This window comes from Alexandromys fortis, unplaced genomic scaffold (genome assembly GCF_014885135.2).
Source record: "Alexandromys fortis isolate MF-2015 unplaced genomic scaffold, M_Fortis_MF-2015_v1.1 scaffold_57, whole genome shotgun sequence".
Lineage (NCBI taxonomy): Eukaryota > Metazoa > Chordata > Mammalia > Rodentia > Cricetidae > Alexandromys > Alexandromys fortis.
Window position 1 is genome coordinate 8,338,299 of NW_026067941.1, and position 18,437 is coordinate 8,356,735.

At 40.2% G+C, this 18,437-nt stretch overlaps 1 protein-coding gene across 5 annotated transcripts in view; it reads right to left on the minus strand.

Annotated features, from left to right (window-relative positions):
* The window catches only part of Braf (B-Raf proto-oncogene, serine/threonine kinase), a 132,785-nt gene extending 114,441 nt beyond the window's left edge, over positions 1–18,344 (minus strand). For 2 of the 5 annotated variants that reach the window (XM_050147888.1, XM_050147885.1), the window contains exon 1: positions 17,998–18,343. In XM_050147888.1, the coding sequence (XP_050003845.1) occupies positions 17,998–18,186 (189 nt within the window). In that variant the 5' untranslated portion in view covers positions 18,187–18,343. Of the gene's footprint in view, positions 1–17,997 lie in introns of all 5 variants that reach the window. The other 3 variants (XM_050147887.1, XM_050147883.1, XM_050147884.1) reach the window with 3 other exon arrangements.
* Between the last annotated feature and the right edge of the window lie 93 nt (positions 18,345–18,437).

Sequence of the window (18,437 nt, forward strand, 5' to 3'; positions counted from 1 at the left end):
AAAAAGAGACAGGACTGTGATTATTAGATCAAGAAGGTTTTGGGAGTGAAGGTGAATGGATTTTATTTAATTTGTAAAAACAGGGTGTTCCTATGTTACTAATTATCTTAAGCTTTAATAGCTTCAGATTGGCCAGAAAGTATGCATAATGAATCAAAAAAAAAAAAAAAGAAGTAAACTAAAGGCAGGACAAAAAATAAAGGGGTCTTAGAAATAATCAGGGCTTAAATTAGAGTGATCCAGAGGAATAAAATAGAAACATCATGGCAGATGGCAAATTAGAAGGATTTGGGTGCTTACTATATAGGGACACCAGGAACACAAAACAGAGAAACTACTATGGAAGGATCTAGCATAAATTCTAGTAAGTGAAGAGTTTGCCAAGACAAAGGGAGATTCAATTTAAAAGTAAAGATAACTAATTCGACTTAGGACTGACCTGCTGACTTTGTGCTACCAGTGAAACATTCATAACAATGACCAAGAGATAACAGAAAATGCAGGCTGACACTCAACTACACCACACAGGTAACCTGACGGTTAAAAGGAAAAGGTGATTAAAAATGAAGAGACTGTCAAGAAGTAAGGTTTGAGGGAGTGCTTAGAAAGTGCAGGTAGAAAGTGATCAGAAACAGAAACAAAAAGCAGCAGCAGAAGCCTTTGGTTCCATTTTCATGGTTTAAAAAAAAAAAAAAAGGAGGAGCAAAGTCAAGCAGAGGTATTTTTAGTTTGGAGTTGGGTGACCTGGATACATATACATATGAAGGCAAACTACAAGTGGCCCATATCAAAGAATACCTAAAGATGTCCATGTAAGCCTACCTACTAGATAATGAGGACAGAAATGTGAGATCAGAAAATATTGTTCTGTCATATTCCAGAAGATTAAATTAGAATATTAGCACTAGAGACATACATTAAAGATGGCATATTTGGGTTCCACATTTGGAGGTATCTTGTATCAACAGTAACAATACGTAACAAACTGTTTTACTACTAGATATTTCACTTGATATGGATGCTATGGAAAAAAAAACCCTGAGACTAGCTTCAATTCTGATCTTTCATTAGGCAGAAACTCCCAAGTCTTCCTCTCCTCTAAGCTGTTATGATCTTCATGTCTTATGATCTCTTTCCTCCCCCATCTTTTCTGATGCTAGGGCTGAACCCAGGACCTCAACCACGCTAGGTAAGTGGTTTGTCACCGTTCCAATTCATATGTTTGTTTTTAATCTAAGAGTTTTGTTGTCCTACAAAAAGATAAGATCCTCACTGTACAAAGGAACTTTGACTAGAAGCAGTCACACTGGATAACCTGGTATCCCTCTCCCAAATAAAGGTAAGAGCATTGCCTTCATTTGTGTATTTCCTAGTACTTTATGTAATTAACATTTATTTCAGTTCATACTATTTTGCCACTGTTGGGGAATATTGTTTTAAGGAGTGTTGCTTTTGTTTAAGTTGCATTTGTTTAACTCTGTGAAGCTGTGATTCTGTGCCTGTCTAAAACACCTGTCTAATAAAAAGATGAATGGCCAATAGCAAGGTAGGAGCAAGAATAGGTGAGGCTGGCAGGTAGAGATAGGAGGAGCAACATGAGGGGCAAGAGAACAAGGAGAGGACATCAGGGGCCAGTCACCCAGCTACACAGCAAGTCACAAAGAAAGAAAAGAAAGGTATACAGAAATAGAGAAAGATAAAAGCCCAGAGGCAAAAGGTAGTTGGGATAATTTAAGCCAAGCTAAGGCCAGGCATTTATAACTAAGAATAAGCCTGTGTGTGATTTATTTGGGAGCTGGGTGGTGGGCCCCTCAAAAAGTCAAAAGAGTAAAACATCACACAACATGCCATTCTCTTTGCTCTTTACTCTACCTTGTACCTCAGACTTTAACTATGTACTTCATAATTTCTTTCCTAAAGGTTGAAAATTTGTTGAACTCCATTTTAATTTGAGCCTGTAGAATTTGCCAATTCTAAATCTGCAATTGCTTGGTGATGTGGGATTCTCCTTTGTATGCTGTGATTGCCATTGACTAATAAAGAAGCTGCTTTGGGCCTATAGCAGGGCAGAGCAGAGCTAGGTGGGGAAAATTAAACTGAATTCTGGGATAATGAAGGCAGAGACGCCATGGAGATGCCAGAAGAGAAAGACACATTGCCAGTAGGCCATGAACCTCATGGTAAAATATAAAATAATAGAAATGGGTTAACTTAAGAGATAAGAGTGAGCTAGAAAGATGCATAACCTAACAGGCCGAGCAGTGTTGTAATTAATAGTTTCTGTGTGATCGAGAATAAACAAGTGGTCTCTTACAACAGCTTGTCCATAGTCATTTCTTTTTAAATTTTTCAGCAAGTGGTATTGGTGCACACCTTTAGTCCCAGTACCGTGGAGGCAGAGGCAGGTAGATCTCTGTGAGTTTGAGGCCAACCTGGTCTATAGAGTGAGTTCTAGGACAGTCAGAGCTACACAGAGAAACCCTGTCTTAAAAAAAAAAAAGAAAAAGAAAAATATTTTTTTGCCTTTACACTTATTTATTGTATGTGTGATGAAGGAGGCACATGCTGCCATGGATTGGATGTGGAGGTTAGAGAACAAAGTGAAGAATCAGTTCTTTCCTCCCACCAAATGCAGGCTTGGTGGAAAATGCCTTTACTTGCTGAGCCATTGCATTGGCCCTGGGTTGCTTTTTTGAAGGACAACTTTTTTTTTTTTTTTTTGTCTGACAGTCTTTAGGATTTTCTCCTTGTTTCACTATGATCTTAGTTTTTCTTATACTGTTAAAAATTCAGTGTACTTCTTAAATCTGTCAGATCTAGTAAGAAATTACATCTAGAAAAATCTCATTTAGAAATCTCTCTTCAAATATTAACTTTGCAATACTTTGCTCCAGAGCACTGATTAAATATGTTAGCCACCCCCACTCTTGTCTTCTATGCTCTCTTCAGTATTTTCAATCATTTTGACTGTTGGTTGTATTTGATATATTCCTTCAGCTTTATATTCTAGGCAACCAATTATTTTTTAACGAAGAATAATGTGTTGAGCTTTTTATGTTTTGTTTTATTTTTTGACAAGACAGTGTTTCTCTGAGTAACAGCCCTGGCTGTCCTGAAACTCGATTTGTATGTTTGTGTTGTTTTTTTGTTTTGTTTTGGTTCTGGTTGCTTTTTATTTTTATTTATTTATTCTCAAGACGGGTTTTCTCTGTGTAGCCTGCTCACTCTGTAGACCAGACTGGCCTCAAACTCATAGAGATCCGCCTACCTCTGCCTCCCGAGTGATGAGATTAAAGTCATGACCCACCACTGCCCGACTAATTTTTATGTATTTTATATACACAATAGTTTTCACCTCCAGAATTTCTACTTTTCTAAATCTATTAAGCCATTTTTATAGTCTCTTCTTCCCTATTTATCTTCATTTAAAAACAAATCAGCAATTGTTTTAAATGTGATAACAGCCATATCTTAGATTAGTATGGATCTGTTTGAAGTATTTGTTGCTTTTATTCCTTGGGATTTGAATTCATGCTTAGTTATTAGTTTTTTCTCTTTAAAACTTACTGTGAGGGCCTGGTGCTGCATGCCTTTAACACACACATAAAACAAAAACAAAACAAACAACAACAACAACAACAAAACTGCCCTAAAGTTAGTATGAGGCAGAAAAAAAACTTTTTTTTTTTTTTTAACTTTCCTTATGATTCCTCTGTTCCAGTCAATCATCCCTATGGTCTCCCTTTCTGAGATATGGGACTTAGTATACAATTTAGCTCTGCTTCAAAGGCAACCTAATGATGAAACCCTCAGGGTCCTTCTAACAGAAACTGTTTTTGATGTCCACTTAATATTAACTTCAGGTAGGTGTTGACTTTTGCACTCTTCAATCTATGAAGTCCACTGACACCAAAGCTTAAACATACATAGTACCCATCTCAGTTTGGTTTCTACTGCAATAGTAACTTGGGAAAGAAAGGATTTTTAAAAAAAAAAAAAAAAAAAAAAAACCACATTACAGCCCATCATCTGGGGAAGCCAAGGTAAGAACTCAAGGCAGAAACCTGGAGGCAGGAACAAAAGCACCGGCCATGGAGAAATGCTGCTTAACTGGCTTGCTCCTCCTGGATTGTTTAGTTTGCTTTCTTATATACGCCAGGATCATCTGTCCAGGGACAGTACCACCCATAGTGGGCTTAGACTCCCACATCAAACAAAGACAATGTCCCACAGGTTTACCTATGAGCCAATCTGACAGAAGCATTTCTCAGTTAAGGTGTCAAGCTGACAAAAACTAACCAGCACACTGCCCTGGAGACAAAAGCTACCCATCTACTTACTTTTTGGGGGTCTTGCATTTTCCTAGAGTTTGTTTAAGCAGTTCCTTGCTGTCTTTTCAGATCTTAAATATTTCCTTATTTTTTTCTTTACTTTTTGCTTTCTTTTTTTACATTTATTTATTTATTTATTAAAGATTTCTGTCTCTTCCCCACCGCCGCCTCCCCTTTCCCTCCCCCTCCCCCAATCAAGTCCCCCTCCCTCGTCAGCCCAAAAAGCAATCAGGGTTCTCTGCCCTGTGGGAAGTCCAAGGACCACCCACCTCCATCCAGGTCTAGTAAGGTGAGCATCCACGAAACTGCCTAGGCTCCCACGAAACCAATAGGTGCAGTAGGATCAAAAACCCATTGCCATTGTTCTTGAGGTCTCAGTAGTCCTCCTTGTCCGCTATGTTCAGCGAGACCAGTTTTGACCCAGGCTTTTTCAGACCCAGGCCAGCTGGCCTTGGTGAGTTCCTGATAGAACATCACCATTGTCTCAGTGTATGGGTGCACCCCTCGCGGTCCTGAGTTCCTTGCTTGTGCTCTCTCTCCTTCTGCTCCTGATTTGGACCTTGAGATTTCAGTCCGGTGCTCCAATGTGGGTCTCTGTCTCTGTCTCCTTTCATCGCCTTTAAAACAACATTCCTACCAGAGTGGTAGCACACGCTTGTAATCTCAGCAAAGAGGAGGAATAAAGTATGTAAGCTTTACAGCTACATAGTAAATTGGAGGACGGCTTGCGCTACGTGAGACAAGGTCTCAAACAAACAAAACATAGTCCATCATTATAAAAAAGAAACAAATTTTCCCCTGTAAACCCTATTTCAGATAATTTAGCTAGATGCAATTTTAAAAGCTAATAATATCTAATAATGCTAATTCTATTATCAATTATAGGAAAGATAAATTTATAAGAAAACACGTCAAAAATGTACAGGTAACTATGATAAATGAGAGTTGCTAGTAACTATACAAAGAATCGCTTTGATTGTTGAGAGTCACAACTTCAGGTTGACATTTCAGTCACAAATATTGTGTAAGTAGTGCTGTCATCAATTCTGCAATTTTCTAAAGTGGAAAGAACTCTTCTGTATATGCATACAAATATACACATACACCAAAGGTCATAGGCCAAACTCAAGGGTCAATCCTCAGGCATCATTAACACTTTTATTTTTCTCTCAGACAAAGTCACTCACTGTTATGGAGGAAATCCACCTGCCTTTGCCTCTTCAGTGAAGGGGCTGAATGCAAACGACCATACCTAGCTTTTAGAGAAAAACTTTTTTTCTAATTCACTGTGAAGCCCTTGCTGTTCTGGAACTACTCTATAGACCAGGCTGGCCTCAAACTCAGAGACTGCCTGCCTCTGCCTCCCAAGTGCTGGGATTAAAGATTTTAATTATGCATATATGTCTGGGTATATAAACATAAATGACAGTACCCTTGGAAGCCAGAAAAGCGTATTAAAACCCCCGAACCTAGTGGTTGTAAACTGCCTGGACATGACTGCTGGTTAAGTGAACTTGAATCCTCTGAAAGATGTGTGGTTGAGTGTGCATGTGGGCACATGCACATATGCATGTTTAAACTGGGTTCTGGGGATCAAACTAAGGTAGGTCCTCCATTCCTCAACTGACTAAGCTATTCTTCCAACCTAAGAAATTTTTTGTTTTGAGATAAAGAATAGTTGGATAACGAAGGATGGATATGGAACTTACTCTGTATACAGCCTAGATGGCTATGAAATTTTAAATCCTCCTGCATAATTCTTCTCATGTTGCTAAGATTACAGGTAAGTGTCACGTGCCAGGCTTAGAATGGTAAAGAACACTTAACGAAAAGTCTGGACCCCTTGCAATACCAAGTTTTCAGTCCTAAAAGAACAGAAAAACCCAACCATTAAAGGAAAAGAACTTAGTGCTACTTAAGTCAACATATATCTGAAAATGAACTGGAAAACTATGGTTAAAGACAGGATTTTGGAGGAGAAAACTACCACATCTTAGATGAGTGGTAACTATTTGGACTAAATGCACTGAGATCACTCAACAATTAAATATTCGGTGTATAGCCTAGCTAGTGTCCTGAGTTAAACCCCTGGGACCCACATAAAAGTATAAGAAATCAACTCCACAAAGCTGCCATCTGACCTCTTCAGCCACGGTGTGGCATGCATGCACATGCATGCGCGCACACACATACACAGTTTAAAAGTCTAAAAATAAAACTAAAATGAAATAAAATGGTCTAGTGCAGCACTAAACAGTTACTCATCACATGAGATAGTTTAATCTGAAAATTAAATAGATTTAGTATCTCAGTGCTGCCAGACCAACAGAATGAACAATAGCCTACCACCAGGTAACAAAGGACACTTCCAATATCATAAAGTCTGACTGTGACTGATGAGTGCTAGTCTAGAGAATGCTGATAACAGAAAGAAAACCCTGCAATGCGGTAAATAAAATGATACAGGATGCTAGCAAAGCACAAAACAAAGGTACCTAATTGGGTTTTAGAAAGAAAGGGATTGGGGCTAGAGAGATGCTCAGTGGTTAAGAGTACTGGTTGCTCTTCCAGAGAACCAGGGTTCAATTCCCAGCACCCACATGGCAGTTCACAACTGTCTATAACTCCAGTTTCAGGGGATCTGACATTTTCCCACTGATGCACATAAAATAAAAGTTAAATTTTAAAGAAGAGAAAGAAAGGAATTAAGGATACTTTCTACAATAAATGGTAGGTCAGTGAAGCATATGAGTTTTGAAGGGCAAAGGGTGAGGAAAGAATTTGTATTTCAGGCAGTAAGAAAAGTGTAACAAAAACAAGTAAAACCTGAAATGTTAAAAAAGTACCGAGTGGGAACTGTTTCAGTGTGCAGTCAAACTGCAATGATAAGAATGTCATTTGTATAAACAAAATACAATGATCCCAAGTGCTGGCGTCACCTTTGTGTGAGCTCTGCTTTTCTGTTAGACAGATTCTATCTAATCTAAGGCCAGGCTGGCCTTGAACTAACAGCCACTGAAGTACTGGGATTAAAGGTGTGTGCCACCACTCCCGGCTTCTAGTGGCTTAGCTCTGCACTCTGATCTTCAAGTAAGCTTTATTTGTTGAAACAAAAGAAAATATCACTACAGGGTTTTTGTTTGTTTGTTTGTTTGTTTAAGTGCTGATTGTCCTGGAACTCATTACGTAGACCAGGCAGGCTGGCCTGGAACTCAAAAAAATCCACTTGCCTCTGCCTCTTGACTGCTGGAATTAAAGATGTTCACTGCCACACATGGCATAGGAACATTCTTAAAAAGAAAAATCAGTCACTTAGATCTCTCAAAATTTAGCTTCAATAACGTGGCAGAAGAGTTATAGATACTTCATGCAGTAATAAATTCATGTTCTAGTTCCCAATAATTATTTGCGTCAAAATGAGAGTGACTCATATCAAGTGTTTAAACTGCCTTGTCAAGTTACATTTAACTGTGCAGATGAGACACCAAAAGTTAGGAAACCCACAATGCTGTCCCAGCTCCTCACAAGTTAACATTGCCCATCAATTTTACTGTTTGTCCCCAATCTTCTTTCCTGTATGGTGCTGAATTTTAAGCACACTCACCTCTCTCCTGAAACCTCATAATCCCTCTCTGGAATGAAATTTTTTACTACACTAGAGAGAAAAAAAACGGAAACAATGAAAACAGATTTCAGCTATCACTCTCACTGCCACATGCTCTAGAGTATGCTTTTATGATAAAGCATCATATTGAAAGCCGTCCTTCCTATTTACACTAAACCTGTTTTCCTTGTCTCTATAGAAACACTGCTTCAGTAACTCTTATCTTTATGAAATCATGGGTGTTTTGCTCTAATGTTTCATTTCTAGCAGATATGACCTTATAAGTTTCTCCTCCTCCTCCTCCTCCTCCTCCTCCTCCTCCTCCTCCTCCTCCTCCTCCTCCTCCTTCTTTTTTTTTTTTTTGCTTGAGGCTGGCATGGGAACACAATGTCTACAATTCCAACAGGAGGATAAGGAAGGAGACTGTGAATCTGAAGTTACTTTGAACTATGTCACTAGTCTCTCAAAAACCTTTGAAAATTAATTAAAATTAAAAACATAATTTCTCAATTCTATTTTCCTCACTTGTCATGATCCAATTCTCTGGTCCCCTTTATGTGATTAATTCTTTCCTCTTTTAATCCATTTTGTGCTACAACAAAATACAAGCCTGGGTGATTTACAAGGTAGAAAGGGTTACTGACAATTCTGAATAATAGAGGGTTCAAACAGCATAGTACCAGAGTACAGTATGGTCCTCTAGTATGTCACAACTGCTGTAATACCCCAAAGGCAAAAGGTATAAGGACTCAAGTGTGATAAAGTCTGTTTCTTAGTTTCCAAATAGCAGTAGGCAGTTCAACAGGCTATCCGAATGCTCTACATTTCCACATTCATTCAGGAACTTAGGCTGATGGGCAGTTTATCTTTTTTGTTTTTTGTTTATGTTTTTCAAGACAGGGTTTCTCTGTTTAACAGTTCTGGCTGTCCTGGAACTCACTCTGTAGAACAGGCTGGCCTCAAACTTATTGAGATCCACCTGCCTCTGCTTCCCAAGTGCTGTGATTAAAGGTGTGCACCATTTGCTATCATTTTAGTTCCAGCCAGCTAGAAAAACCAGATATAGACCTGGTACATATCATTTGTGTCCATATTCTATGAGATGGAACTCAATCCCCTGATCATACCTGCCTAACTACAAAGAAGAAAGGTTACCTTTCTATATATGAAAAGGAAAATAAAATATGGCTATCATGAACAGTACTCTGCCACAGAGCCTCATTTCAACCTCAGCATCATAAATCCAATTACTTATTCAAAATATTAGACAGCATTAGCTTTCTGCCTCTAACTTGGCATTCCCAAGAATGAATTCCTGACTTGGGTCTTTTCCCTTTTCTCTGGCATCTTCAGCACTTCACATGCAGTCTATCAACAAAGCCAAGGGCTTAGGATGTGGGTCACTAGTACAACATCTACTAGACTGTACAAAGCTTTGGGTTTGATCACCAGCATTGCTGTTGGGGGCAGTGTGAGACACATCAGATTTGGTCTACTTTCAAGCCGTCCAAAACTCTGACTCCTTCTCTGCTCTCCTGCTACCATTTACACAACTGCAGTACTTCCTCATGGGTCTCTTGCTTCTACCTTGTCTCTTAGAGTCCACTCTTTACACTGTGACCAAAGTGTTCCTATTTAGATGTGAGAAGGACTAGGGAGATGCCATGCAAGCATGAAAACCCAAGTTCAGAATGCCAGCACTCATGTAAAAAGCTGGACATGATGGCATGCTCCGAGTAATAGAAACATGGATAGGAGAATCCCTGAAGCTTAATGTTAGACAGTCTAAACAAATGAGTAAGTTCCAGGTTCACTAAGAGACCTTGTCTCAAAAAAAAGGACAAAGTAAGGAAGACAGCTGACATCAACCTCTAGCCTCTGCATGCATACATGAGCATATGCACACACATACACTTGTGTGTACATACATGAACAAGTAAACACACACAAACCTGTGAGATCAGGTCACAGCTCTGGCTACTGAAATCCTGAATAGGACTTTCCTTTTCCTTTGGAATGTTAAAGTCCTTTACAAAGACCTTTGGCCACGTCCCAAGCCCTCTGGAATTTCATCTACTGACTTTCAATTCTTTTGAGTTACTCCAAGCAACTCCGGCCTCTTGCTACTTCTTAAATAAGCAAGGTACATTCCTTACAAAAGTCTGTTAGTTCTACAAGAAATGCGTTCTCATTCTGTACTCTTCTGACCTCTGGAGGCTTCTGTTCAAAAGTCACCTCCTAGAACTGAGGTCTACCTGTTCTTGCTGTTTTAAATTTCAGCGTATCTCCCCCAGGCCTACTCTGCGTTCCTTGAAAATTTCCACAGTTCTTGTTTCTCTTCAAGCATACTATAAAATTTCCTTTTTGAAGCCCGGTATGATGGTATGACAAGACCCAGCGCTCAAGAGGCTGAGGCAGGGTGCTCTTAAGTTCAAGGCCAGTTTGGGTTGCAAAGCACTTGTTCTGAGATAGACTTAATTACAAAGTGAGACTCCATCTAAAAAAATTTAAAAAGAGAATTAGCTCACTGATTAAGAGCTTTTGTTGCTTTTGTAGAGACACGGGTTGAACCACCCCTAATCCTAGTCCCAAGGGATCCAACACCATCTTCTGATCCTTGCTAGCACCAGGCATATACATGGTGCACATATATACATACATGTAGGCAAAACACTCATACACATAAAATAGATATAAAAAGTTTTTTTAAGAAATAATTTCTTTTGTTTTTTGAGTGGGTTTTTGTTTTGTTTCATTTTGTTTTTGACATGAGGTCTCAATATGGTACCAGCTGGTCTCAAATTGCCTAAAGTTGCCAAGGATAACCTTGAACTCATGATCCTCTTGCTTTTATCTCCTAAGTATAAGAATTCATCACAGGTATGTCCTACCAGAGCCAGCCTACAAATTTCCATTTTGTCTATTGATGGTTTACCTGTTCTCCCACAACTCCCAGCATGTAACTCTCTACCAGAACGTAAACTACAAAACGGTCCTGATTTTTGTTTTGAAATATGTTCCTAAACTCATAAATTACTACATGCTATAGGCACTCAAGTACTTACTGAATACATGAACACCTATTATTCTGAGAAACAACTCAATGCAAAAGCCAGCACTGTAGTGTTAGGTGTCAGCAAACCTAATAATGACCATAGTTTTAAAAACACTACAGCAGGGCTGGAGAGATGGCTCAGTGGTTAAGAGCACTGGCTGCTCTTCCAGGGGTCCTGAGTTCAATTCCCAGCAACCACATGGAGGCTCACAACATCTGTAATGAGATCTGGCGCCCTCTTCTGGCATGCGGGCATACATGGAGGCAGAATGTTGTATACATAAGAAATAAATAAATATATCTTTAAAAAAAAAAACCACTACAGCAAAGTCATGTTTATCAACTTCCCCATAAAACCACGAGACAGTCCTTGTACTATCACATTAACCCCCTTTCCTTGAATTAACAGTTTACCCAAAATGTCATCATGTTGCCACTTAATGTTTCTTGGATTCAAAGGTAGTTTCAAGACAATATTAAGAGAATGTGGTCAACATTCAGTTTTAGGGCAACCATAAGGACTGTCAAAATTTTATAACTAGAACCTATGTTATGTCTGTCACTGGATTTCTTTTAAAACAAATATACAACAAAGATTTCTGGAAGAAAAGTCTTGCAAATCATCAGAAAAATAATAGTACTATAATTTTGTGACAGTTTTTACATATTCATCACCTCATTTTATTCTCATACCAGTCCTCTAAGCCACTTAACACATTTGGACTAACAGAAGTTCAGTGCACAACATAAGGAGGCGTAGGGGAAGGATCAAGAGATGCCAGCAAAAAGCTTGCAATGAATGGATTATGTTTTAATATAATGAAACTTATTTGCAATTGTATAATTTTCTGTAATTGTATGAGAAGAATCTACAGATATAGGCAATCACACAAAAACTAAAAAACTATACTTGCAACAGCTTTAGACTACCCATGTAAGGACTACTGAATTTTCTGAACTGTAATCTGTTCCCTATCTGAAATATAGTAATACGGTGAGGGAATGTGGCTGTGGGTACAGCACACTGCTAATTGTGCACCTGACACACACACAAAGCCCTAGGTTCCCCTCCACCTCACCCCTGCAGAAAGAAACAAAAGTCAAAAACAATTCATTAAGTTATCTGGAAGCAATTAAAATAGTACATTTGTTCTGTTTGGTTTGAGATGGCTACTATTATATAGCCCCGGCTATCCTGGAATTTGCTGTGTAGATCAGGATGGTCTCAAACTTACAGAGATCTACCTGCCCCTGCCTCATGAGGGTTGAGATTAAAGGTACGCACTACCACACCCAGCAAAATAGTGCTTCCCCCCCCCACATACAGGGTTTCTCTGTGTAGTCATGACTGTCCTGGAACTCTCTCTATAGACCAGGTTGGCCTCGAAATCACAGAGATCCACCTGCCTCTGCTTCCTGTGTCCTGGGATCAAAGGCGTGCGCCATCACTTCACAGTGCAATAGTGCTTTTAACAACAACACCAAAAAAGTTATAAAGAAAACTATTTGGCATTCATAGAAAATAAAATAGTTTTAAATGGATATTAATTCTTTTTATACATTATCAGAAGCCGTACTATCAAGAACTTCTTAAAGTAACTCTGGGGCTGGGGAGATGGTTCAACAGGTAAAATCTTGTTGTCAAGCATGAGAACCTTAGTTTACATGCCCAGCCCTGCTAGTGCTGAAGACTGAGACAAGAGGACCCTAGGGGCTCGATGGTCAGAAAGTATAGCTCTGGAGTAATTGGAAAACCATCACCCCCTGGTACATTTTCGCCAAAAGTGCTGTCAATACTATAGCTGCATAGTAGGAATGAAAATGAGCTTTTCTTTGATATTACTGAGCTTCCAGAAGAAATAAAGTTAACTGAGTTCAGAACAATTTTTAGATTCTGTATAAGGGCATTTCAGGGCTCAGGAAGGAATGCTGAAATTACTGGGCATCAATTTCTTGATACTAGACAGTCAATAGTCTTGATATTTGAACTAACAATAATGTTTTTGGCTTTTGATGTTTTTTAAGAGCAAGAGAAAACATTAGAAAGCAAAAATAACCATAGGAGAAAAAAATAACTCTTTAAAGTTAGGTATAGACTGTGTTAGGTATAGACTCCTTAAAATTAGGTATGGACTCCTGACTATCATGGCTTATTAAGTATGATATTAATTAGGTTAGTAAACACTAAAAACAAACAAAAAAACTGCCTTCCAAAACATGTCAATGCATCCATGAACTATTTAAAGAAAGAGTATGTGAATCAATGGGGATGAATTTCTTGTTATATTAACATGAAGTTATCTCTAACACTAAGATAAAGAAAGCACAGCGTGACCTCAAAACCAGAAAAGCTCCCAAACAGGCCTGCTTATTTTGAATGCAGAAGTTCTATAATTATTTATAGTTGGGGCTTTACTGAAGAATGAACACAGGTGAACCAGGCAAGGAGAAAGAATAAAGGGCTGCAAACAATTTAACTTCTGAGGAAGACAAAATCTAGTAAAAAGCTGCTGACAAAAAGGCTTATCTTAATACGAATCTGACATAGGAATCTGGGAACAGGGGCAAACAAGACTTTTAAAAAGAAAGGGATTGTGACAACAAGTTCACTAAGTACTCACTTAAATTAATATTAAGTTGTCAGCGAAACAAAATGCACTTCTGCAGCTCTGAAGGAGAAGGCAATTTTATGATTGGAGATAAAGTGGAAAAGAAGAAGCGGTTGCCCCACTGTGTGACTCAGCAGGTAAAGTCTTAGAAAACACCAAAGTACAGCGAGGACAACACTAACTTTCTTCCCTGCCACTCAAAGAATAGGTCTTTTAACTGCTACCAGACCTATTCTTCATATCAGTAAAATGGGGGAGAGAAAAGTCTCATTATTCTAGTCTGTTGTACTACTATAATCTTTCTGGCCTCCAAACACAATTAAATCAAATCTGCAATTATGTTTAAGACATTCCATAATCCAAGCACCAGCCCAACATTCCTTTTGGTCAACTTACAATGGATTGCCTGCATATATAAGCAACCGATACAAGGTAATTTTTTTACATAAAAGGACAAATGCCTAAAGTGAGAGTGTTAAGTCAGGAAATGGGAAAGAGAGCAATACTGAAGACAGTTATTTTATAGCTTCCCCCTCCAAACAAAACCTTTGCAAATATCTAAACAAGTATTAAGAACAACAGCTAAAACTTTCTGCACATATGCCTTCCTACTTTGGTGAAAGTATCACTTTTCAGAGGTATGATGCAACCTAACCTGACAAAGATCACAAAGAAGTATTTTAATACAGTGGACCTCATTATAATGCAGATCCCATCCTAGAATATTCCCTAGCCAATACATTATTATAATTACACAGCTTAGCCAAAACTGGCTAAGAGATCCTGAAAACAGAAAGTAATACAATTCTAACTGTATTACAGTTTTAAGAAACTCTCTTTCTCCAGAAACACAACATGAAAGACACAGGTAGTAAATATCACACCTTGGTAGCACACATTTAAATAATAAAAGCATTTATTATTAACCATCTGGTAATATTATACCACGTACCATGTCACACCATATGGTCTCAGGAAGAAAGTATCACCAAGGAAATAGAAAGTAAGTAAATGCTTAAAAGCAAAATGATACAACACTTAATAAACATTTATCAGAACATCTTATTTTCAGTACCCATAAAGTAATAGAAATACAGGCCATGAAATCTGTTCATTTTCCAACATAATTTTAGATACCACTGTCTACATTCTATGTTGGAGATATATGATAACAGCAATCTTTTTAAAAAGAACTTAATGTCCAAAAAAGTTATCAGTTAAATTATACTTTACCTAGGGACACATAAGTTTTGCTGGACTATTATATTTTAAAAGTTACATATAAAATATATTACACAAGCATTAAAAAGTCTAGTTGTAATACATGCAAATGTTTATGGCAATTATACACAAAGTTTGTACTTTTTATGCTTATTATTTTTACTTTTCAATAATGGATAGGTTTTCCCCTTGTAATTAGTTGTTGGTGCAGCTGAAATTTCTGACAAACTTTTTTAAAACCCAGGTAAGATAAAAATTTAGAACAAAATATGTCATTACACACAGGCACAATTTTTCATCTTTCTATGTACTTATTAAAGATATTCTTTTAAGTTCATATAAAGAAGGCAGTTCAATTAAAAGACCACAAGATATTAAGTTTCCTCTGAATTAATGTCAACTTAAAACTATTTCTTGCTGGGGATAGGATATCCCAGCACTTCAGAGTAACAGCAGAAGGACCAGGAGTTCTACAGCCTCAGTCACATGCTGAGTTCCTCAAAAGCCTGGGCTGCATGATACTATTTCCTGGAAGAAGCTATTTTGCTACATGTAATACTTGTATCTGTAGTCAACAGAGGTCCACTTTTTAATCATAATCTCCGCCAGCCAACTATATTTAATCATCTTTTACACAAGGCAACTATTCATCATCAAACATTAAACCCTGGGAGGGGGGCAATAGGAAACATCTGTATTTTAACTAAATAAATTAAGAATACAGTTCCAGAAGATATGACCATGCTTTCAGTTAGTTATTGCTGATTTAATTTAACTTCACTTAGCCTAGAGGTTCTCAGGCACCGATACATGGGAAATGTCCAGAAAGTGTCAAACAGAAAGTTATAGCCCTAACACACTCACTACTTCAGAGAGAAAGGGGTCCAAGTAATCCAGCTCCCTCAAGTAAATAACAAAGTCTTCCACACAGAAATATAAACTCTGAAACAAAGTTCTCAAATTAGCGTCATATCAGAGAATGATCATCTTTTAACTTTTATCCATTAATTTCCTCATACTATCATAGTCTTCAAGCAGCTTTACAATTCAAGAACCATACATGCACTGCGGAGTCAAGTGAAGCCCAGAGGCACCTGTGCCTAGCAAGACAAAGGCATATCCGATTCCTGGAGAAAATAGACAGCAGATGTGACCCCTAGCATTTCTCCATTAAAAACAATGTATCCTAAAAATAAATTTCCATGTCAACGGAACAAAGTTGTTTATAAATAAGAAGGAATGTGGAGGTGTGGGGAAGACAAGAGGAAGCTTCAGCAAGTTAAGTACCAAAAGCCAGGAAACAAGACAGAATGAATGGTAACTAGGGATAAGGGAAACAGATTGAACTAGGAAATGGATGAAGGGAAGAGCTTTATCCTTGGAATCTAAGAAGCTACAGGAAATAAAGAAGTCAAGTGGAAACTGACCTGAGCATAAATTCAAACTGGAAGTTGGAGTTATTTCAAATGAAGACATAAGAAAAAGCCGAGCGGTGGTGGGACAGGCCTTTAACCCCAGCATTTGGGAGAGAGAGGCAGATGGGATCTCTGTGGGTGTGAGGCCAGCCTGGTCTACAAAGTGAGTTCTGGGACAGCCAGGGCTACACAAAGAAACCCTGTCTCAAAAGCAAAATGAGAGGGAGGAAGGGAGGGTGAAGGGGAAGGAGGGAGAGAGGGAGGGAGGGAATGTGAAGAAATAAACTAGCTCAAATGACAATACTGAACACATTTTGGGCAGAGATGGCAAGGTTGGAAAACAAACATCACTGTGAACAGACTACTAATGATAGGTCAAGAATAGAGGATGAATTTCCAAGTAAACGAAGCAGGATATAGATTACTGCAGAGATAAGAACGGAGATAGTATGAGAACTGGGAAGCCTAAGTAACAGGTTATCTTTAAGCAAAATCAACAAAATTAAGTCACACTCATCAACTATTCGCAAAATATGGCATTGTTTATGTGATACAATGCTCAAACTGTAAATGTAGTCAGCTTTACATACAGAAGAGAAGAAATGAAGTAATCTGACAATGTAATACATCAAATGACGCAAGGACAAGTTAAGAGAAGCAAAAAAGGACAGGTAAACATGAGAGAGAGAAAAAAATGGAAGAGAGTGGGAACGAGACAAATCAATTAAACCCACTAAAAACAAAACAAAACAAAAAACCACGAAAGATGCCAATAAAGAGGTGTGAATGAACAGTGGAAGGCTAACCCGCACTGCCAGCAGAGCGAGGGAGCAAGGAGGCAAGGGAAACCTGATGGAATCTTGACAGCTTCGGGGTTCAGGGAGTGAGTAGCTTCCAAAGTGTCCAGAAGGATTTGTGAAGATAACAATAGATAACGAGGTGAGGGAGCCGTGGAATGGAGTAGAGAGGGCCTCAAAGGACCAGGGCAAGAGAAGCGCAAACATGCTCTTCAGGGGAGGCGAAGGTTAGAGGCAAGTAGGTACAACTGGGGAATGAGCGGGGTGGTGGATGAGGACGGGATGGAGGTTACGGGTCAGCATGGGAACACTGGCAAATACTATCATTCGGAGATCCGAGACCGGGATGGGAAAACCTTCGGAACATCACATTTGGTGGCTGAAAAAGTAAAGCCTCCACCAAAATCATTCCCTGGGCAAATCCGGTCGAGAGAAATCCCCCAAACAAGTAGAAAAGTGGGAAAGCGCTAAAGGCCTGCAAAGGGAAGATAGTGAGGAGTGGAGAGAGAGGCGCTCCGTCAAGCCCACATCCAGGGAGTATCACACATGGCAGTTTCTAGGGCTGGGGGACTCAGGGGTAGTGCCCCGGCCACTATGCTCCATCCTCGACGCCGTCCCTGCCGGTTAGCAAAAAGAAAAACATCTCAGGGATGCCGGGCTGGAAACCTCAGCCAGGCGTGACCTTCTCCACCAGCCCCAGAGTTTCGCCCCCTATGGAAAGGCTCCAGCTCCGTCCCCGCTGCCCCAACCCCATCTGGGTGGGGGCCGGGGAACCCCCCTGGGCCACCGTGTGTGTTTACGTAGCGAGGAGAGCCACAGACGGTGGGGGACACTCAGTCGCTATCCACAGCCCCGCCGGCTGCCAAGCACAGCCGGAGCTCCCTCCGCTGCCTCCGTCCCTCACATAAACACTGGCCCGCCGAGTCCCCGACGCGAGCGCACTGGGGGATGGCGCCGCCACTCACCTCTTCGGGAATGGCCGGGTCCACAGCCGAAGAGGCCGCGGCGCCAGCGCCGGCCTCCGGCTCCATGTCTCCATTGAACAGAGCCTGGTCCTGCTCGGGGCCGCCGCCGCCACCGCTGCCGCCGCCGCCGCCGCCGCCACCGCCGCCACCGCCGCTGTTGCTGCCACCGCCGCCACTCAGCGCCGCCATCTTCGAAGCGCAAGCCGGGGCCGAGCGGCAGCCGCGGGGCGGGGAGGGGGAAGGGAGGCGCAGGGTGGGCGGAGGCGGGCGCGGAGGCGCGGGGGGCGTGGGCGGAGCGGCCGGGGCGGAGGCCACCTCAGGAACCCGCCGGCGGCCCCCGGCGCAGCCGAGCCTGAGGGGATTGGGAAGGGGGGGAGGGGGAGGAGGCGGAGACGACGAGGAGTCGCCGCGGCAACGGCGTCACCCGCGTGTCACGGCCG